Source organism: Hydra vulgaris, chromosome 12 (genome assembly GCF_038396675.1).
Source record: "Hydra vulgaris chromosome 12, alternate assembly HydraT2T_AEP".
NCBI lineage: Eukaryota > Metazoa > Cnidaria > Hydrozoa > Anthoathecata > Hydridae > Hydra > Hydra vulgaris.
Genome location: NC_088931.1, coordinates 29,329,629 through 29,353,643, shown reverse-complemented (window position 1 = coordinate 29,353,643; position 24,015 = coordinate 29,329,629). Strand labels below are relative to the sequence as shown.

The 24,015-nt window shown below is 27.3% G+C and overlaps 3 protein-coding genes across 4 annotated transcripts; all 3 read right to left on the bottom strand.

Annotated features, from left to right (window-relative positions):
- Positions 1–2,094: 2,094 nt before the first annotated feature.
- Positions 2,095–21,916, bottom strand: LOC100202612 (uncharacterized). 2 transcript variants are annotated; one of them, XR_010642350.1, is made up of 6 exons: positions 18,085–21,916; positions 17,846–17,975; positions 5,566–5,672; positions 3,973–5,466; positions 3,385–3,481; positions 2,095–2,254 (listed from the first exon to the last, which is right to left on the bottom strand). XR_010642350.1 is itself a non-coding variant. In XM_065812842.1 (5 exons), exons 1-5 carry the CDS (start codon positions 18,975–18,977, stop codon positions 2,147–2,149), a joined length of 1,335 nt encoding a protein of 444 aa, XP_065668914.1. In that variant the 5' UTR covers positions 18,978–21,916; the 3' UTR covers positions 2,095–2,146. The 2 variants fall into 2 exon arrangements, 1 of the variants encoding a protein (XP_065668914.1); XM_065812842.1 differs by lacking the exon at positions 3,973–5,466.
- On the bottom strand, positions 20,317–20,772 carry LOC136071660 (molybdopterin synthase catalytic subunit-like). Its single transcript, XM_065811693.1, has one exon. It carries the CDS (start codon positions 20,770–20,772, stop codon positions 20,317–20,319), a length of 456 nt encoding a protein of 151 aa, XP_065667765.1.
- On the bottom strand, positions 21,912–22,854 carry LOC100209757 (uncharacterized). The gene has a single exon (XM_065812843.1). It carries the CDS (start codon positions 22,852–22,854, stop codon positions 22,042–22,044), a length of 813 nt encoding a protein of 270 aa, XP_065668915.1. The 3' UTR covers positions 21,912–22,041.
- Between the last annotated feature and the right edge of the window lie 1,161 nt (positions 22,855–24,015).

The window sequence follows — 24,015 nt, the reverse complement described above, 5'->3', positions numbered from 1 at the left end:
TATTCCGTATCAATATTTGGTAAATGGTATTGCCTGCAGCCGTCCTTTATGGTTGGTGAATAATTCTTTCCGGTGGTCGATAATCGATAATTTTTTTTAAAACAATTTTGCCTCAACAAACGATAATCTTTCAGCATTTCTTATAATGCAAAAAGCATTATAAGAAATGCTGAAAGATTATCGTTTGTTGAGGCAAAATTGTTTAAAAAAATTTATTTTCTTGATTAGATGAACAAAATATTAATATTTTATTCATCTAACATCTTTTGAGCCAAGCATTACCTTTCTTTTAATAAAATTTTAAGTAGCTACTCCCAAGTTTGATAACTTCTCATGCTTTTTATAATTACGGTATAATTTGGCAATATTTATAAAAAATTTTATTTTGAAAAGTAAGCTGAGATAAAACAAAAAAAAAACGAGAAAATATTCCAAAATGTCAGACATAAGTTTGGTTACGTCTGCACTTGGCTCTTATAATTAAACTACTTTTGATCCGGGTCTATTTTTAAAACATTTAAAAAAAAAAAAAGCTTCTATAACATTTAAAAAGAACCTAAACAACTAGGTACAACTAAGGACCGTCACATCCAGTAGTGCGCATTTGCAGACCTCTTTAGTGGGCTGCTGAAGCATAATCACATAATGTTATCACCAAAACACCTACGGATAACCAAGTTAGTTAAGTTTTATCAAAAAAAATTTTTTATTGTAATACTGAAGTTTGTTGCGTTTCAAGTTGCTGAATACCTAGTTAGTTAAGATAATGTTATTAAATTGACTGATTGACTAATTCAAATAAAAATAAGCACAACAAAATATAAAATTAGAGTCGAGCCAGCGTCAAAATGTAATATTGAATATTGGATCAAGCCAGCGTCATATTTTTCGGCATCAAATATTTCATAAAACTTTCTTATTTTTCAGCGTCAAGTATGCCAGCCTCAAAATGTAATATTAAATATTAGGTCGGGCCAGTGTTTAGTCAAAATTTTCTTTAAAAAATTTATTTTCCCACAATAAATAATGACAATAGCTATACTTAATTAAGGGTTAAACTCCTTGTTTTCATAAAAGCTGTCATAAAAGCGATTTCTAAGAAATTCTTGAAAGGGTTTAGCCTAGAGATGTAGTGGATATTTTTGCCAGATAGTGAACTTTCCTAAAGTTCTACAAGTGTTTATAAAGAAAAAACAAGTAAAAAAAAAAAAAAACAATATATAGTATTCAAAATCTTACTTTAAAAAAGCAGTGAAAAACTGTAGAGATGGTATATGTGCTGACGAAGTATAGAAAATAATTAAAAAAAAAAATTGGGCTATAAAAAACGATTTTTCTTTATACATTAACGCATATACCTGTGTGATACCAGTTTTTTTTTGATTTTATTTTTTAAAATCTTAAACACTATTTAATGTAGAATGGCAAAACTTGTTTTTACTTCATACACATTTAAAGAACTTGAGAAAAGTTCATTATCCGGTATATCTGGCAAAAATATCCGGTACACCTCTAGTTTAACTAAGAAAAAGATTAGTCAATAATATCAAAATAAGAATTCTTTGTTTACGTAAATTTTAACTTTACAGTCAAAAATGTTTTTAATAAAAGCAAACATTAAAAATAATAATAAAAAGAAAAATATTATGTATTTAAATTAAATATTATTAGTAAAGGAGTTGTAAAAATTATATTGGTTCTTGCTTCGATCAAATGCACAGTTTGGGACCAGTTCTATTTAGAGCTGTATTGTTTATATAAGATAGTTTCTTATATAGAGCTGCATTGTTCATATACGATAGTTTCTTATATAGAGCTGTATTGCTTATATAAGAAAGTTTAATTATTCTTAAGATTAGTCTTGTTTTGGTGTTTTCTTTTAAACGCTTATTTAGGTATAAAATATAAAAATCTGCTATTCCTATATACTTTCTTCAAACAAATAAACCACTTGATTTTTAAATTATTTTATAAAATAAAATTATTATCAGACACATAATAAAAATAATAATTATTGTCTAACGTGCTTCATTTATCTGGCTCACTGTGCATTGGCTCAAAATAAACAATTATAAAACCAAAGAAAATAAGAACTTGCATATACGTGTTTTATATTTAAATTTAATAAGGAAATTGTTAACAATATTTATCTTTTTTTATAAATACACGGATTAAGTTTAATAACCAAGTTTCTTGCTGGTCGTAACGCGGTCTTTTCAAGCTCAATCATTACAAACATTTTGTTAGAATCGTCCTGTTAAAAAATTTATTTAAACAAATTAATTTCTTCAACATAAAGCATCTTTTTGATTCCCTCTTGGTTCTTAAGAACCTACTGTTTTATACCCACCTAAACAATAAAGAGTTATTAAATTTTCAATTACAAGTATATTTTAAAATTTGCCATTTTGAGGATTTTTGTTTGCTTTTTCACAGAGATACTTTAATCTATTTATAAATAACTTAACTATTTAGCTAAAACAAAATTTTGCGGAGTTTATTTTCTTGATTTGAAGGTAAAAATACACATACACAAACACACACACACAGACATTATATATATATATATATATATATATATATATATATATATATATATATATATATATATATATATATATATATATATATATATATATATATATATATATATAAACTAGTAGAAACACTTATCTAATTTTTGTCTTTAACAAATTGTTGAAGGCAAAGATTAAGGTTCATCAGTAGCCGTATTCTCATCTCTCCGTTAAGCTTAACGGAGCGTTAGTCAAAAAATTTTTTTAAATTACATTAATAAAAAATTTATTTAAAATTATAATTTTTAAACATAAATGTTTTATTTTGGTATAAGTTTTATTTTAACGAATTTATATAAACTTTCGTCATTTCTTTACTTAGAAGTATTGTAATGAAATTTCAGATAAAATCTCCGTTAAGCTTAACGGAGAGATGAGAATACGGCTGCAGGAAGATTCTTCCTGATGAACCTTAACGTAAAAATAAATTCTTCGAATTACAACACGTGACGTGAATCTTAAAACGTTTAAAGTTGTACTTTTTTTAAATTATGCATTTACTCTTTCAATGGAAAAAATAGCAACAGAGGCCGTATTCTCATCTCTCCGTTAAACTTAACGGAGCGTTAGTCAAAAACTTATTATTAACTACATTAATAAAAAAATTCTTTAAAAATATAATTTTTTAAACATAAATGTTTTATTTTGGTATTAGTTTTATTTAAACGAATTTATAGAAATTTTCGTCGTTTCTTTACTTAGAAATATCGTAGTGAAATTTTAGACAAAAGCTCCGTTAAGCTGAACGGAGAGATGTGAATACGGCTGCAGAATAATTAGAATAAAAAAATTTATTTTTAAAATTTACCTTTGATATCAACTTAAATCCAGCAGCACAAATATTCTCTGCAAATAAATCAATATTTTCGCATCGACTTTTTACTTCAGCAATTTTTAGGATTCCTCTAAATTAAAAATTTGATTCTTAAAAAATACACACTATTTGAATTATTAATTTTATTTACATTAAAGAAGTTTTTTCAATGATAAAAACTTATGGCATTTAGCATCTGTAACTATGTTTATGTCCTTAAACTTATTTAAACATATTTCTCTTAGGCACAATCTGAGAAAAATTAGTTTTTAATTTCAGTGCTGCAGCTAGAAGGTTGGATGCCCACTTTATAAGAACCCTTATCTGTAATCAATTTTTCAAAACACCTTCAAAACGCTGGGGTCCTAATCGGGGGACGTTATTATAACTTGCCACATGCCTGTTAGTTTATATCATGGCAAAAATATTTTGATTTGTGAAAAAAAGCAAAAAAAAAACAAGTTTTTAAACTTATTGTGTGTTTAAAGCCAAAGTAAGTTCAAAAACATGATTTAATCAAAAATGATTGAAATAAAATAATAAAGTATTAAGTTAAAATCAGAGTTGATAAATGGCAGAAACCTTTTTCCTCCACTTTTCTTTTGCAGCGATAACAGGCTGCCATTGAAAAATATGTTTGACGGCAAAATGTTTTAGCTTCTGTTTCCCAATTGGCGACAGTCGCCAGAATTTTTTTGGAAGGTCGCCACCAGTGGCTTTTGCCTCTCAACCAAGTCCAGTTTGGCTGCGGCCGCCAAACTGGATGTGGATTTTTGCCTCTCAACGCTGAAAAAATTGAAAAAATCTTAACATTTGTTTTTGAATTAACAAGCAATTTAAAAATGAACTAGGTGCAAATATTTGGAAATTTGACATCAAAGTTGGATTTTTTATGATTTATTGCCAAACTTTGAATGTTTAAAAAAAATATTTATATTTGTTTTTGTCAGTGTTGTTTTTTTCTAAATTTATCGAATAAATTGATAGTTTCATTATTCAAAATAAAAGTTAAAAACTGGAAATTTTATTAACACGTGCCATAGTGCCAAGCTTTTGACAAAAAAAGTTAATAATAAATGATTGAAAATGTCAGTTTTTGATTAAGTTTGATATTTTGCCGCCCACCCATCATGCTAGAACTTTCATTTTTCGACCATAACATTAAACTTTAATCATTATTGTGAAAATAATTTAATAAAATATCTTTTAATATTCATTAAAATTTTAAAAAATTAATTCATTTTGATGTTTGTTTGAATTGACTTTTTTTGAATGTTAAAATTTTTTTACGCCTGAATTGAAAATAAAATTTTTAATGAGGTTTTTACTCTGCTTGTAAAAATATTTTTTATGATAAAATATTTTTTGTGACATTTTGTCAATATTATTGAGTCAATAGTATTGACAAAATACAACATGATCACAAAAAAGATAATAGATTGGGACCAATCCATAAACCACATTCTTTAAAACATTCAAAAGCCACTCAATGCACAGTAACCAGAGGTTAGCAAAAGATCAAAATGAAAGGTCATATTTTTTTTAGTCAATTACAGTGAATACTGAATGATAAATATTCATACACAAATGAAAGAATTCGATTTTTATAATGCAGTTGATTAATTTTTTATACCCTTTAGGGCACCTCAAACTCATAAATTTGTTAAAATATATGTGAAAAACATGAATTATGCTAACTAATATTTAAATTGCATGTTAATTTAAAAACAAACATGAAAATACTTTTATTTTTTTTAGTGGTGGAAGACAAAAATTCCTCCTCCAACTTGACGGCAACAGCCGATTGGAAGACAGAAGCCATTGAAAGTGGCCTTCGAACTTCTGAAATATCTTCTAGTAGACAACCACCAATGGTGTTCGCTTCCCTATAAGTAGCAACTTAAAAAAAAAATATGGCAGGCAGAATCTACAGGAGACAGAAGCCAAAACATTTAGCTTCCAAAAATATTTTGGAATACTGCTACCAACGGCTTCTGCTTCCCAAAAAGGTTGGTCTTTTGGCAGAATGTTACTTTGCCACCAGCAGGCATTATCAACTCTGGTTGAAATATAAGCCTAGTAATATTGTAGTAATAACTTTTATTATTTATAACTATATGTATTTCTTTAAATAAAAACTTTTATTCAAAAAAACAAAAATAACTTTATCTCTACCCATATTTTAGAACACGATGCGCTTCAAGAATGAAGTCCTCCAAATTGGTTCCCATCAATGACAAGCAGAATACAGCAATATCAATGATTTCATTTTTGAGAGGAACCTATATAATAGAACTTTTGAACATCATTAAAAATTTCTTCACACCCTGTTATTTACAAGATTAACATGACTATTTTATAAGCAAGACTTGACAAATATTAGTAAAAAACTGATCTGTTATTTTAGGTTATTTTGTTAATTTTTTTAAACTTGACAACCCCAAAAAATTGATTGAAAAATTATAACAAAGCTTAATTTGAGTTGTAATAATTCTTTTTTCAATTAAACATCTTGTAATTAATGATCTTGTAATTAAAGGGTGATGCGGAAGTTATCGGACAAATCCTAATTTCATTATTTGAGCATAATAATTAGTTTTTGTGGTTTTATGCGTAGGCATAAACGTTCTATAAAATATAAACTTTATTATTTGAAACACAATTATTTAAAATGAGGTTAAATGCAGCTGGACGAAAATCTTTTCGAAAGCGACTAAAAATGTTTTTTGTAAATAAACCTAATATAAAAATAAATAAATCGTAAATCATTTTGAAAAGGAAGGATTTGCTCGAAGTACAATATATGATAACCTAAAAAGACTTGAAACTGTTCGATCGTTTTCTGATAGAAAGCACCCTGGTCGTCCGACATCCTGGACTAGAGAAAAGAAAGCCGAATTAATGAGACTTGTCAACAATCGAAAAGGGGTCAGTCAGAGAAAAATAGGTATTAAATTCGATGTAAATCAATCGACAATTGGTCGTCAGTTAAAAAAAATGAATATTAAATACAGAAAACGTGAAAAGACTCCAAAATACACTATAGAACAACAAATAAAGGCAAAGAAAAGAAGCAGGAAACTAGTTAACCAACTCTATAACACAAAATCGCTTCTAATCATCGATGACGAAAAATACTTTTGTTTTGCAGGGGACAACATACCTGGAAATTCTGGATACTACACAAACAACAAAAAGACATGCCCAGAAAGTGTTCATTTTATAGGAAAAGAAAAATTTCCAAAAAAATTATTAATGTGGATAGCCATATCTGACCGTGGTATGTCGGAGCCATTGTCTTGCACTTCCAAGGCTGTAGCGATCAATTCATCAATCTATATTAATGAATGTTTAGAAAAACGACTTCTTCCATTTATTCACAAGTATCATGGAGACTTTAACTATTTATTTTGGCCAGATTTAGCAAGTGCTCATTATTCTAAAGATTCTCTAAATTGGATGGACCAATATGTCTATTACGTTGATAAAGAATCCAATCCCCCAAATGTGCCTTAAGCACGACCAATTGAAAATTTTGGGGGACATTTGGAACAGATGGTTTACGAGGGAGATTGGCAAGCTTCAACAGAGCAAGTTTTGATTGATCGCATTAAACTAAAACTACAAGAAATTGATTTAAACTTTTTACAGTCGCATATGAAAGGCGTCAGAGCAAAATTGAGATCAATTGCAGATGGTGGTGTTTTTTCATATAAAAAATAATATATTTTTATTAAAAGATAAATGCTTTATTTAAAAAAAATATAATAGTAGTTTGTTTTTTTATTTATAAATAAGTTATTGAGGTTTTTATTTTTTCCGATAACTTCCGCATCACTCGTTAATGATCTTGTAAAATAATGATCTTGTAACAAGTTCAAAACTTTGTTAAAGTTACAATAGATATTGCTACGTTTACAGTAAATCATCTTGCAACAGTAGTTAAAAAATTTGCATTAAATTATTGAGTTGTCACGTAAACGCCATGACACAAATATCAATAACATGTTGCATAAAACTGCTTATAACTTAAATAGAAATTAAAAGATGTTTCAACTTTTAGGTTGGATTTTTGAGAATTAACATTGTGAATTGCATTGAAATTTTAAACACAATGTTGTGATTTCTTATTAGAAAAATGGAAAAAACTGCAAACCCACCTTAAATCATTTAAGAGAACTTTCTTTAAAATCAGCTCATATTTCAGCAACAAAATATACAGGGGATAATACATAGAACAGCTGATAATACATAGAAAACCAGTTTATTGTGTGTGTCAGAAGAAAAAACAGTCAAATTTATAATAGATCACTAGTAAGTTCAGTAAACTCAGGTGCAGTTATCACGTACTTTAATTAGTTGAAGATGTGCAAAATTGTTCACACGCCTTGAGATTTAATGGCATGTGTTTCTCCTATTTTAGTCAAATTTCAACGCCATATTGAGGGCAATCGAATATGCCCATGAAGGAGCCTGGAAAATGTTAATTCTTTTTTTTATTTAAAATATTTCTTTAAATTACAATTAATGTTAGTTAAATAGTCACTTCAATAGCAAATTTTATTTAAATTGCTTTAAAATATAAATATATTTATATTAATTGTAAAAATATTAAAAAAAAAAAAAGTTTAATAACAATTATCAGTTGCATTTGTTGTTTAAAAACAGTCGTGTTGGTTTGACAAGGTTCTAGCTAAAAATTTTTATATTCGGAGAATTTAGAAAAAAATCTTTTAATTTTTTTTTTTAATGTTAAATTAAAACTATTTATATAATTGTTTTTTTATTTGTTTATGTGATCTTTTTTTGGTTGATGTATAAAAATACATAATTAAATAAAAAATAATTATACCAATATTTATATTTGAAAATTAAAAAAAAAAACAATTTATTTGCTATTCTCCTAATATAAAAAATCAGTTAGAACCTTGTCAAACTAACACAACAAGTAGTATTTGTGTTGCAGTTTTTATTTTTTAGTTTACATAATATCAACCAATTCCAAAATGTTTTGAATGTTTTATTTGGTTCTTATTGATATAAAGGTTGTGGCGTTAAGAGATATCTTTTACCCTTTTGATTTCTTGATAACAATGTTGAGAGCACAATTGCACGCCAACTTTTATTACTCTGAAAAGTATAGAACTTTGGCATTAATGTCTTTAAGATAAATCACAAAATCATTTGCCAATTGGATTTTAATTGTTCCTGACTTTACTTTGTTGAATGCTAAATGCTAAAACAGTAGCCACAATGCCATCAATAACTCCTTTGTCACGCATTACTGCAAAAAAAAAAAGCCAAAATATTATTTTGTTAAATTTCTTTTCAGGATGCATCATTGTGCTCATCACAACTTTATTTTTAAACTAAGAATTAGCATTATCACTGAAAATTTGAATTTCTAGGGTATTAGATGAAAAATTTTCTCAGAAAATTTTTTGCTACCATAAAAAGAGAAACTTGATTTTGTATATAGTGTGCAGCTTGATTGTTAATTTTGAAACATTCAAAATTCTCTTCATAATCAAAATGAAAAAACATGGACTCAATAACATGGATTCATAGAAACAGTAACATTTCGTCTAAAACATTTACATTATTGGTTACACTTGATACTGGATTGTATGGTGAAATTTTCTCTCTACTCATATTGTGAGTAATCAATTTGTTACCACTTCTAAACTTTTTAATTTTTTAGATTGCAGCATAATGCTTTTTATCTAGCTTCTACCATTGGTACCTGCTTGTTTGTAAAATTAAAATTTTAATGATTTGCTGTAAAAACAATCATTTCATGAGTCCTTACGAACAAAATTTTTATGCATGCCTAATTTTATGCAAGCTTATGGAGAAGACCACCATGCCAAACTTTATTAAAAGTTTTAGATATGTCAAGAGCCATCTCCATCTAATGCACGATAAAATCTTTCAGTCACAGCAGTTATCAAAGACTCAAAGATCTTGCTAATGATAATTGGCGGGGTCAGAATGTTTGCCGGAGTTTTTGAAAACAGATGCCATTTTCAAGCAGGCAGGAAAACAGCACTTATTAAATAGTTTAGAGAGAATTGAAGAGAATTCTGGAGAAAAATTTGTAAGACTATGACAGGAATGTTGTCTGGACCACAAGCCCTAGAAGAGTTTAATTGATATATGATCTTAGCAACAGAAGCTGGAGTGATTTGAATGTCTAACAATGGGTTAACCTGTTTAATTGGAATGGAAGGAAGAGAATGGCCAGAAGATGCGAGAAACGAATTAGAAGAAAACTTCTTTGCAAATAGTTCTGCCTAATCCTTCGGAGAGGTAATAAGATCAATCTCATGAATGAGAGATGGAATTTTAGACCTACCTTTGTTGAAGCTGTTAAAGATTTTCTAAAAATCTCTAGAGCCTAACTTTTGAGATAAGATACAAGATTTAGTGAACTGAGAATAATGAAGCTTAGCATCTGACAGCACCTTTTTACATTGATTTTTTGCAATAATAATATAGCGGCTTGTTCTCCAGAGAGTTGTTCTTTGGAAAAAAAAGATGAAGAAAATGATTATGAGTAGATATTAGGGTGGCTCTTAAAACAACATTTTTGAAAAAAACCTGTTCCTACCCCTTTACTTTGTTCTATATAATACTAAAACACTAGGTTTAAAATTTTTTTGAATAAAAAATTATTTTAGGGGTAGCTCAAGACCCTTAAAAATTTGACTGGTCCCTAAAATTTTAAAAATAAAAGTTCTTCTAAAGTATGTCAACCTGGTACTCAAAAGAAGCGAAATTGTATAAAAACTTTAAAAATAATAATCAATTTACAAAAAAATAACTTTTTTCTTAAATAAATGCATAAAAACTATTGTTTTTAAGCTGAAAATAAAAGTCATTATTTTCAAGTTTTAAAAACATAGTTTTTTTAAACATGCTTTTTTTGTAAAGTGATTACTGTTTTTGAAGTTTTTATATAATTTCGCTTCTTTTGAGTACCAGGTTGACATACTTTAGAAGAACTTTTGTTTTCAAAATTTTAGGGACCAGTCAAATTTTTAAGGGTCTTGAGCTACCCCTAAAATAATTTTTTGTTCAAAAAAATTTTAAACCTAGTGTTTTAGTATTATATAGAACAAAGTAAAGCGGTAGGAACAGGTTTTTTTCAAAAATGTTGTTTTAAGAGCCACCCTAGTAGATATATGCACAAAAGGGTGAAAACCATGGAGTAAAATAGAGCTTGACTTGAAACCAACAAGAAGGAATTTTTTTAGGCTTTTATGAACCTAAAAAGGCTTTATTACCTGCCCAGATCCAGGAGGTTTTGTAGGAGGCCCATTTATCAGCAGAGAGAGAGAAAAGATATCAACCCAAGGACTGTCATGAAGAAAATCATGAAAAGAATCCCAGTCAACTTTAGGGTAGTAGTATATCAACCCTCAGAATTAGGGTCGGCATTCGGCAATGTCAACCTAACTACCGACCTATAAGTGTTTTATGATATAACTTTGTATCAATTTTTCCTAATTCTGAGGGTTGAGTATATAGTGCGATGATAGGGAGATTTTGAAAAGGAAGTACAAGATAAAAGATTTAAAGAGATTGTTAATTGTCAGAACCACCTAGAGCAGAAAAAGAAGTAACAGAACACAAACTATGATCAGAAACCAGACATAAATCAAGGAGGAAATGAATCATAAAGTTAACTATCTGAGTAAGAGATTGAGAAACGCAGAAGTTATGGGTGTTAGTGCAAGAAGGGTAAGTGGCATTAGAACTAAGCCATTCAGTGTGATGAGCATTAAAGTCACCAATAACAATAATATTGGTAGTGGGGTAAAGAGAGAGGGAATGGTCAATTTGATCAGAAATTACATTTAAAAGAGTGCAGTCTTGGGAAGGAGAAAGTCAAAGAACAAAGAAAAAGGTTATAGAGTGAAGTGGAAGCACACAAAAGAATGGTCAAAGGATTCAAACCTGTTTTCTCGACAAATAGGTGAATTGAAAAGTAAGTATACCCCAAGCTAAGCATGGCAAAACAAAGGATAGCACTCATCGATACTGAGATCTGAAGGAACAGCCAAACTTAAACTAGTCTCACAAAGAGCAAGCAAGTCTGGTAAATTTTGCAAGAGGTAAGATTCACCTGATAAAAAGTTACTTCGAAGACCACAAATATTTGTGAAAGGTATATTGAAATAATTAGGTGGTGAGGATAATTTTTTATGCTTAATATTTTGGTTACTTTAGGCATGATTTAAGTTCAAAGAAAACTTGAATTATTCATAGATAGAGCACGGAATAACAAGCAATAAGCTGTGCAGTTGTCTCAGTCCTGCTAATTAATCCAAAAACATAACTTAGGACTCCTTATGTAGCCTCGACAACACATATAAATAAAAACATTAACAGGGATACCAACCATGCGCAACACGACACTGTTAATACTCTGATATTTTACAGCTGTTGATGGAATCAGCCTCTCTGAGAGCTACCAAAGAGTTTGGGAAACCTTACTACCAACCAGCCTCAAAGCAAAAATCTATGAGTCAAGAAGATCCAGCATTCATCATCCTAAGTAGGAAACAATGTACTACAGGTTTACATCTATGCCAGCATAATAGTTGAAGAAGGTGTTCAAGGCTGGTATTAACAACTTACCCCTAATAGATAATTACAACTTGAAATTTTAGGGCTTACTTTTAAAAGATATTAACAACTTGTTGAGAAGAACAATATTTGTGAACATGGAGTTGACATGTTGCTTGCGAATCTTATAAGTATGACCACAGGTATATTTATTAATGTTAACCTCAAAAAACGAACTTGTATCTATACAAACCTAATTATGCATAACTTAGAAACATATAACTAAATCATGTTTTATACGTCTGAGCTCAAGAGAATCCAAACCAAGCACCTGAAAACGGCTATAATGACTTAAACAACTAAGATTAGTAATTTTTTGGTGAATCTTTGTTGAATATTTTCAATAGACTTTATAAACATAGCTTAGTGTGGCAACCAAGCTGGAGAGCAATATTCGATAATTGGTCTTATATAAGTGGTAAATGCACGTACTAAGATAATATGTGCATTTACCACTTATATAATAATAATATTATATGATTACAAGTTTTAAAATATTTTAAGATTAGGTATACTCTAGTATTTGGTACATGGATTACTCAAGCAATGTGTTATTGTAGTTTTGGTAGGAGTCTATAGTTACTTCAAGGTCTTTTGGGTTAAATAACCAATCTAAAATATAATCACTTAAATTGTGATTAAAACTAATACTCTGATGCATTGGAGCAAGTGCTAACCTATGTGCAAAACACTTCTTTCTGGCAGTTGCCATGTTTCTTGAATGTTGTTGAAGAACTATTATCCTCCATAAAAACACATCCAAAGTTATTATTAAACATGTTAGCAATTCCTATATTACTGTAAGTTAGCTTGTTATTGTTATTTTTGTCTAGATGGTAGTGTTTATTAGGGATATTCATTTTTTTGTTAACATAATTAGATAAGACAGGTTTGCAGCCTTTGCAGGAAATGTGCATGGTTTTTCATTTTGTATGTCCATGCATGAGTATTTTATTTTAGACAACTTGGTCACAGCTGTTTGCAAGTTTTATCATATTAAGCATTGCGGAAAAAAACTAAGTTCAAAAACAAAGAAAAACTAACAAAATAGGAAATTAAAATAAACTTAAATAGAAAAAAATACAAAAAATGTATAACTTAAATAATTTGTGTACTGTTTTTATCTTATTTTTTAGAGCGGTTGTTATTTTCAGCAAGGAAATCGGATAAGGCAGAGCAAAAAAAAAACAACAAAAAAAACAACAGTTTTAAATCGACATTAAAAAGAATCATTTTTCTATACTTTATTTGTTTTTTTTTTTTAAAAGAGGAAAGTGAAAGTATAAACTGCTATCTGTTAGTAAAATATATTTGTATAATTTTTTTGTAATAAGTATATATTGTCTCTATATGAATAGGTCTATGTAATGTAGGTGTATACTTATATGTATAACTTTTTTTTATTATATAATTATAATTATTTGGTCTACTATGTTATTAGTGAAATATAAGTAAACAATTATTAATGATTATTATTATTCATTGCATAACAATTAATAATAATTATTGTTAATAATTGTTCATCTATAACATAGTAGACAAAAAGGAAGGGGGCAAGTAGAACTAAGCGCACAGAGCTGAATGTTAAAAAGCAACATGTATCCAAAATTGCTGAGCGCTAAAAGATTGGATATACAAAGCATACAGGAATAGACAGGTAAAATGAAACAGTTAACATGTGAAAAATGCGTAGACAACATGGCCTAATTGAAGATTTAAAATTATGTATATACACTACTGTCCATAATTATTCGAATGGTTATACTTTTCAATAGAAGATATTAAAGTTTTACTTACTATTGGGAGAAAAACTGAAGGTCAAATCTAACTGATTTATATGTTATTTTCCTATTTATTAAGTTTGCATAAAAGTTAATATAAAGTCCCATTAGATTATTTTATAATTTACTTACCTATTTAATTCCCCTTAGTGACAATAACCACTGTAGATATTCTTAGCATTCTACATAATGACTTATCCAACTTTTCGAAGTCAATTTTATGCCACTCACTAATAAGTTTTTTACGCATTTTTTGCATTATTAGACATCATTTTTTGGCATTACTTTTAATTTATTCCATAAAAGTCCAATAGGAGAGAGGTCTGATGATTGGGGAAACCAAATCATTCTATTCAATATTTGATCATTCTCTAACTCAGTCAACTAACTTATACAGTGTTCTAAAGATTATGTTTTGGATTTAAGCTTTGGGTTGTTTTCTTCTTAAAAATAAATGGCTTCTTATTAGTCCTACTTTCAAAAGGAAAAGCATGACTTTTTAAAAATGTCTGAATAAACTATTTTTGTCATTACTCCTTCTATTTTTAAAATGTCACCTGTGATATTTTGACCAAAACAGCCCCATACCTGAACACTACATCTACCATTTTTAATAGTAGATAATACACACTTCTTTATGATACATTTAACAACTTTTCTTTGGACTAACAATCATCTCTTGAAAACATAGATTTAAAACTTTGACATGTCAGTCCACGTTTACAGTCATTGATGATCCATTTTTATCTAGTTTTGCCCACTTTAGCATTTTTATTATTTTTATCAAAACATTTTAATCAAAATACTTTTATGTTTGTAATGATCATAGTCCACAAAAATAAAAATAAAATTATTTAATTGAAGGATTATTAAAAAAAGTTTATGTTATTTGAATAATTATGAACAGTAGTGTGTGTGTGTGTGTGCTTTGAAATATACAGAAAGGCTTAAATGGTATAAGAAATCTGAATGTGAAGAGAGGTGCATCATTCAAAAAATACAACAAAAAGATTTTTTATATACAAAAAAAAAAAAGATGGTTACAAAGCAAATATATAACCAGTGGTATTTGAAAGAAAAAAATTTTTTTAAATGTGGTGTGAGTCGAAGCACACACATTCTGTGTATGAAGTAAATGCTTAATTCAAATAAACTAAATGTGCTAAACTAAATATACTTATGAAAAAATAAATATAAATATATAATTAAAAAAGTTATACATAAAGTATATACATGCATTATGTAGACTTTTTCATATAAGGACAATATACACTTGTTACATTAAAATTATACAAATATATTTTACTAACAGATAGCAATTTATATTTCCGCTTTCCTCTTTGAAAAAAAACAAATTAACAAAAAAAAAACTGTTCTTTTTTTGCTTTTTTTATTATCCCATTTCGTTGCTGAAAAGAACAACGACTCTAAAGAAACAAAAATAAAAACAGTACACAAATTATTCAAATTACTAACTTTTTTTAATTTTTTTCTATTTAAATTTATTTTAATTTCCTATATTATTAGTTTTGTTTATAAAACTTTTTTCCGCAACGCGTATTATAATAAAACTTGCAAATTGTCATGATCAAGTTGCCTAAAATAAAATACTCATGCATGGACATACAAGACAAAAAACCGCAAGCGTTTCTTGGGATATTGTTTGCTTGCTGATATATATATATATATATATATATATAAATATGTATATATATATATATATATATATATATATATATATATATATATATATATATATATATAAAGATATATATATATATATATATATATATATATATATATATATATATATTATATATATATATATATATATATATATATATATATATATATATATATATATATATATATATATATATATATATATATCAAGCCTCGTAAAAACAAGTTATGCTGTGTGCATTTTATGTAAAAATAACAATTTTACCTATGCATTGAGCCATTTATATTGATTCAAAACCTTTAACTGTTGGAATATTTAAATTGTCTTTAAAGTTTAAAGTGATTAAGTTTATGTGGTATTTATTTAGAATACATTTGGTCATAATTATAGGTACGTGGAAATCTGCATTTTACAAAACCGAATTTTGTGCTAAAAAACTGTGCCACATTTTTTAGATTTTTATTTTAGTTAGCGTAATGAAGACGTGTTTAGTTGGAAAACTTTTTAGAACTTGATATCAACATAGATTATTTTTAGAAACTAGAATAGTTAAACTTTATTACTGTTAGGTTTATTATTTTACAAGATGGCTTTATTATTGAGTTTTTTGATATCTTAAACTTTGTTGTACTTTGGGCATGAAATTAATGTTGAAGATATGCTCTTTTTTTTTTTATATACTATTCTTTTTTCTAAGTTTTTCATTTGTGAAAAACTTAAAAAAAAGAATACTACTACAACTTTGGTACAAAAAATTTCATTGAAAAACTTTTTGTAGCAGTGTCAATTTTTTGTGGCACTTTTGGTACCTAATTTTCACTTGCCCGATATGGCCGCAGGAGACAGAGGGGTTAAGTAAACATTTTTTATATTTGATTTAGATTAAATAAAATTTTCATAAAAAATGGAAAATAATGATAAAAATAAAGGTTTTCAATATTGTTTCCTATTTATTAAAATTTTGAAATGAAATTATTAGATTGTAAGATATGTTTTTTACTTCTTTGTTGTTGTACTTTAAATAACCAATCAGATATTTCATAACTGAAAATTTTTTTTGATACTAGGGTGTGTTAAAACATCATCAACACATTTACCATGAGTCACCTTCCATATTTGGTGGTTGTCTGTTATTAATTTATAGAACTTATTTTATACAGAAAAAAACTTTGTTTTGGGACTTTAGAAAACAGTAGTTGTTTATTTTATCTTTTTTATTTTTAAAGTTAGGGAAGGGGGTGAGAAATACGCCCCTCCTATAAGTCAATGTAAACACCATTTGTATACATAAATTCTTGTATAACATAATTTTATATTGTATACTATTTGAATTCATTTTAATAAAGATAAAAATATTTACGAAAACAAGTCATTTTTGATATTAGGGTGTATCTAACCATCACCACCACACCCACCTCCATTGTTAACATACGCCTTTTATATACTTTGGAAGTCTAATGTAAATTTATAACAACTTTTTTGTATATTTAAATTATTCATGTCTTGAAAAAAGACTTTTTCTGAAAAAAGTGTTCAACTTCTTATGCTAAAGGTGGTGGTTTGTTGCCCTTCTATCCCCCTGGATATGCCCGGTGGTTAGTGGTCAACATAAATTGTAGCCCACTCTTACAACAATCTTTTGATATCAAGATATTTGTATTTTGATAAGAATTGATAGAAGAATAAGAATAAGTTATGACTGAAGAATAAGTTATGACTATTTAAGTTAAAAAAAACTTATCTTTGACCACAGTTTCTTCAACAAATCCATTGTCAAAAAAATTGGTACTTAAACTGTCATAACTTTAGAAGAAAGAGTTCGATTTTGATAATTTTTTTATTTTTAAAATACTGTATTGATCCTCTTTTTAATGATATAAAACAGTATAATATTTAAACACTTTGAAATTTTTACTCACATACCTAATAATTAGTTGCTGTAAAAAACATTTTCACCACAATTCTGAAATAATTTATTTTGCTTTTAGTAAAAAAACAGATTGTGTTAAAGAAAAGAAAATAGTTGAAGTTTAAATTTTTCATTATACTTAATGATTTTTAATGTGGTTTGAAATTAGATGTTCTATAAAATTAAAATACGCTAATGACACAATTTAACCTTATACAATATAAGGACCGAGTTAAGTTACATTTACATTTAATACGCTTTTGCATTATGCTACGAAATCTCATAACATAACAAGATCAGCATATAATGATATACTTAAATAAATATTTAAGTATATCAAAATAAAAGTTTATTTATATCTAATAACTGTAATAAAAAAAGATATTGCAACAACAATACTACACAAATTAAAATTAAATTATTACATAATTGTAATACAAATTATTTTACCTTTTTCATATCACAGGCTACAACTCTGTTATTCACTGCAACAAGATCAAAAGAGTGAACAACATTTGGCACTGAAGCAGCTATCTTTGCGTCACCACATCCAAAATCACATACTATCAGATCTTTATCTCTAAAAAACATAAATGCATCATAATTGTATTAAAATTTCTATATTGGTGTTGGTTATATCAAATTTTATCTCTTGATAATTTGAAAAAAAAATTTAATATTTTCCATGCCTTTCTAAAATGTATTTTATCATTAGATCAACTGGATTCTGGGGCCACTGCTTAACCTGTGAAGAAAATCCTTTGTGATATAAGTCAAATAACTGGCAATTGGATTTAAACAATTTTACAGCACTTGAACTATGATTTGTATACAATTGCTCATTGATCCATCGAAAGTGCCCCCCATCAAGCTTACGATTCAATTTTGCTTGAAACTTATTATATTTTGGAGTAGTCTTTAAAGTGCTTACAAATGGATCCATTTCACAGACTTTTTCTTTTGATTCATTTATTGAAAGGTTATCACTTCGTACTAATTTATTAATATTTGCACTATCTTTTTTAGATGCTTTTTGTTTTTGAGAGACATGATCTTTGTTTGTGACATTCTCCAGCTTTTTTTCGGATTTGTTAATTTTTTTTGATAACTCCTTTTTCTCTTTTTTTATCTTCTTTATTTTAACTAACAAAGTATTAGTTTTCACATTACTTTGATCAGTTTCATTTAATATTTTTGCTAGATTATGGTTGTTTATTTTTACAGTTTTTCCCTCCTTTTTTTCAGCATTCATATTCTTATAATCAGTGGCTTTAATTTCCATGTTTTGAATACTTTCAAGATTTTTACTACACAAGGTATTGTCTTCTTTTTTGTTTTGACTATCAACTGAATTTCTTTTCTTCTTTTTTTTTTCATTCTTTGAATTGGGTAGCACTGTTTCATTAGCATCACACTTTCTTTTATTCTTTAGCCGCTTGGTTTTGATTGATGGTACAACAGAAGCTTCATGAAACAAATTATCTTTTTTATTACTTGTGCAAATATAATTACCACTAAATAGTTTAGCATTTAATTTACTTTGCCCATTGTCACATTCCCAACTATTTTCTACACTAAACATAATTACAAATCTAAAAAAACAGCAAGTAACAACAAAACAGTTGGGTCAATTTCAATATGAAGCACTATAACAAATTAAATACAAAAACATTACAAAATAAATAACCAATATCTTTAAACATACAAAACTGTGATAAGCCCTCTTTTATTAACAAACAGCTCTTTTTATCTGAAAAAATTAAAAATTTCCTTTCACTAAATATATTATATAAGCATGCAATACTGAAAAAAAAACTTTTATGCACTTGTGCAACTAATTTTTTTAACATTTAATTAAAAAGTTGCTTAAATGTTAAAGGATGCTTAAATAAACTTACTTTTAAAGGTATTAAACAAACTTTTAAAAATGTTTAGCACAAAGCCATTAGCATAACACAAACAAATATAATATAGAATTATAAATAGAAACTGTTAAACTCTATTCAGAGTCAGAAAATGAACAGTTTTATGGCAAAAAAAAAAAATGTTACATTAGATTCCCCAGTCATGAGACCCTACCCTTGTGAAGCACAAAAAAGTTTTAAACATTTTTTCTCATTGGATCCAACAAATCCCTTTCAATATTTAGACTTATAAACTGTTGTTTTAAAAAAAAAAAAAATAGGTCGAATAGTACCAAAAATGAATAAAGTTTTCAAAAAGTAAAAAAAAAAAAAACATTTACAAGTGACTATTTTTGGTACTATTTGAATGGGTTATTTGTTAAAAAACAACAACACTTAACATTTGTATACAAATTTATACTTTAGTGCATATAGATACATTTACCAATTTTTTGCCGACCTAAATCCTTATGGTTTCAAAAATTGAAAAAAACAAAGAATGGTGTGAAAAAAAGTTGCAAAAGCTTCAGTACATAAATCAACTGAGGGTTAGAATTTGAGCAGGCAGTATCTATGTAAAATAAACGCTTTTACTGCAAAAAAAGTCAAACCATCAAATTTTTAATTGAAAAATTAAACTGTGATGAATATATTGGTATTTTGTAGACCTAAATCAGTAATAATCGGCCCTCGGAATTAGGGTCGGCATTCGTCAATGCTGTCCTAACTGCTGACCTAAATGCATTTGAGGTTGGCAAAAAATTGTTGACCAAAATTTTTTTGCTGACCCTTTGTGTCAAAATTTTTTTGCTGACCTTTAATAGTTTGAGGTCAGCAATTTATTGCCAAGCTTGTTTTTCCTTATTCCGAGGGCTGAATAACAGATATCGTAACTTGCTAATACAATTTACTACAAAAACATTTTACTAAAAAATTAATTTAATTGCTAAAAAATAAAACAAAATAGAAAAATAAGAAAAAAAAATTTAAAATTATTACAAAGTAAAATATAAAAATTTAACATTTCCAAAATATTTCAGGATTTTCTTTCCAAGTAAAATCTCCTTCTGCATATATTTCTTTTTTCCATATTGGTACTTTAGATTTTAATTCGTTTATTAAAAATTCAACTGCATTGATTGCATTTGATCTATGTTCAGATGAGCAAGCAATAATAATACTAGATTCTGCTATAGGAACTTCACCCAAGCGATGCATTATACATATCCTTGCTACATTAAATTTTTTTTGGGCTTCAAGTGATATTTTTAGCATTTCACTCTTTGCCATAGGTTCATAAGCTTCATAAAACAGCGTTACAACGTTTCTATTTTGAAAATTATTTCTCGTTGTGCCAACAAAAATAGAAGTTCCACCTGTGGTCGGCAGAACAACAAATTTTAACGCAGTTTCAACATCAAGTTTTTCTTTAGTCAAAGTAAGCATAAATTCATTAAAATAAGTCTTGAACATTTTTAACCACCACTAAGAGGAGGAATTATAGCAACTTCGTCTCCTTTTTGAAATGTTATATTAATTTTTTTATCTGAAACATATTCTAAATTATGAGCAATAATATAACTGTCATGAATAGCTTTTAATTCAGGATATGATTCTTCTAAGCAAATAAAAAATTCTTCTAATGTAACAACAGATCTTTTTAAAATAAGTACTCCTTCACTCTTTCCAACAAGATCATAACTTTTAGCAAAAAAAAGGATTTTTATAACTATGCCCTCATCCATAAATAATTCTTACTTTCTTAACTGTTAAAAATCAATTTCTATAGGTTTTTTGTTTTTTTTAAACAATAAGATTTATCGTAACTTAATTCTTATAAAAAATATAACTCATGTGCAGCAATAAATCCTTTTGCATTAAATATTTATCTCTCTAAAATAAAATATTTATTTCTCATAGTAGTGATCATTATTTCATTTATAGAAAAAGAATATTTTATATTTTTAAAGCAACTTATTCTCTCCACAAGAAAGCTTCCTTGTCTATTGTGCAATCAGTGTTAAAAGAAGTAGCCTTTACTTATTTGCATATCAAATAAAATGCAAAAGATTACAATTATTACATTTTTATATACAAGTAAACTATTTAAACTTGACAGAAACTTGACAAAAAGAAAAAAGTACTAACTTCTCACCCTAAATATATAAGTTACTTCTCACCCAAAATATACTAGTGAATAAAGAAATATAAAAACACTATGTAAATATATGTCAACACCATAACAACAATTATTTAATATGCACCATTATTATACTGCAAAAAAAAAAAAAACTGATACTACAATATGATGCATGAGTCATCACACTGCACTATGATAAAAGTTTTTATTTAAAATTTGTTTAGAGGTTCATAAACATCCAACTTATTTCTAAACTTAATTATGTCTCTTTCTAAGTTCAAGAAATTATTTAAATAATAGCTTTTATAACAATTTTCTGTTACAAAAAAATCACACTTTTATTGTAGAAATTGTTTTTGTATTTAAACAATTTTGATTATGGAAAAATACCAGAAATTACTTTTTAATGAAAAAATAGAAATGTTGTACCAATTTTATTTACAAAATAAAGCTAAAATAAAATAGGTAAACAAAAAGATTTATTAATTTTATGTATTAATATAAAAATATTTACATTTATGGTTGGACTTTTACAACTAATAATATCATAGAGTTGCAATAAAAAATCATATTCACTGTTTCATCAATTCAGATGTAATTATTTACCAATATTTATGCAATAAACCATTTTTTGGAGGCTCATAAACATGCAACTCATTTCTTAACTCAAATATGTCTCTTTCCAAGTTTTTTTCAAAATAAACATTTAAAAGAGGTTTTGCTGACATACCTGTAAAAATTGCCCAAGGTATGTAATTTATTAATTCTTTTTGTTCAACTTGATTTAATGCTAAAGGTCCAAACACTGAGGATAAGGCTGCCATCGGAAGATTAAAATGAAAACATTCAAACCACTTTACAACAATTTCAGCAGAAACATCAACTGAAAAACCTAAAATAACATGGCAAAAATCATGAATCTGTCTATATCTTTTCATAACGTAGGCAAGTTCTGTATTGTCAACAAATCTAACAGGAGAACGATCATCAGCAGACAAATTTTGAGAATGCATAAAGTTTCCATAGCAGTAACCAAGAGTATTTTTAGGATAACAAAGTAACTTTTTGACATCTAGGATATGGCTATCAATTATTGGTTTTTCCTTTAATATTCTATATCCAGTATCATCATTTAACATTTGTAAATGCAGTTTTTGTAAAGCAAAATGACCAGTTGTTTCACCAAGCGCTGCCACCATATCACCACGATAAGGATTATATAGTGCTGCAAAAGCTGATCCAACAGTCAACATAATTTTTTGCAAAGGACTGGTTTGTATATGTAAGTCATAGAATTCATCTGAACTTTTTGGAACAAAACTTTGGTGCTGTGAAATATTTCTTACTTTTAAAGAAAGCTTTGGCATTTTGTGTTGAGTGAGACAATTCAAATATTTATTCATACTAAATCTCATATTGTATTTTAATTTCTAGTCTAAAAATATATCACTTGTTATATAATAGAAAGGAAACTTAATGTATAAATGTTAACTGCAAGATAAACAATAAGGTTATAACTTTTTGGTATCCCCTGTTATACAAGCAACAAGCTGTTTCTGCTGGTTTTTTTTAATTGTAATTTTTAACAAAAGTTTGTCACAATGATTTTTTTTTTACTAAGTTCTAGATAAAAATGATTGCAAATATTGAAATATATAATTATAAAATTTTGTTTTATAATTATATATTTCATAAAATCCTATAAATTTTTGTTTTTTTAAAGGTTGATAACCAAGGCTGATAAACTTTAAAAAAAAATAAAAATTTACTGATTTATAGATGTAATGTCAGGTGATCTAGTTGACCTTTCTTGAAAGGTAAATGAAACAAAAGACTTTTAGTCACTTTTTAACCAAAGTTCATTTATTTTTTACCAAAGAGTTATAATCCTAATAACTTCATGCTAATTGTAGAAACAAATCAAACAGAAAAAAACAAGTTAATATACTCGCTAATTATTCTAAATTAGCCAATTAGGCATACAAGGTAAATTAGTCAAGAAGACTTTATATACTATATAAGACCACCCATAAATAAAGATCTGTATAATATAGGTCTTTATTTATCGATGGTCGTATAAAAAATAAGTCTTATAATATGATCCTATAATATAATATAGTATAACATTATAACAGATGGTCTCAGTACAATATCTTATCATAAAGACATGTTTAATATAGGTCTTTATTTATGGATAGGATATAATTTTAAACTTTCTAAAATTGCAGACTATAAAAAAAAAAATTTTCGACCAACAACTTTTGATTTTTTATATTTACATCGAATTATAATATTAACTACTAATTTTTCAACATACTGAGATTTCGATCAACCATTTTCATACTGTAGTTTATTGTAGTATTCCTGTATACTACTACAGTATATTGTAGTATACTACAGTATACTTGTATACTACAATATACTTGTATATACTACAATATACTTGTAGTATATACAAGTATATACTTGTATATACTACAATATACTTGTAGTATATACAGTTTACAGCAGGTAGCGGAAATCCGCGGCTCGCAATCTGCATGCAGATCTTTTATCGTATTTACGGCTATCTCTTT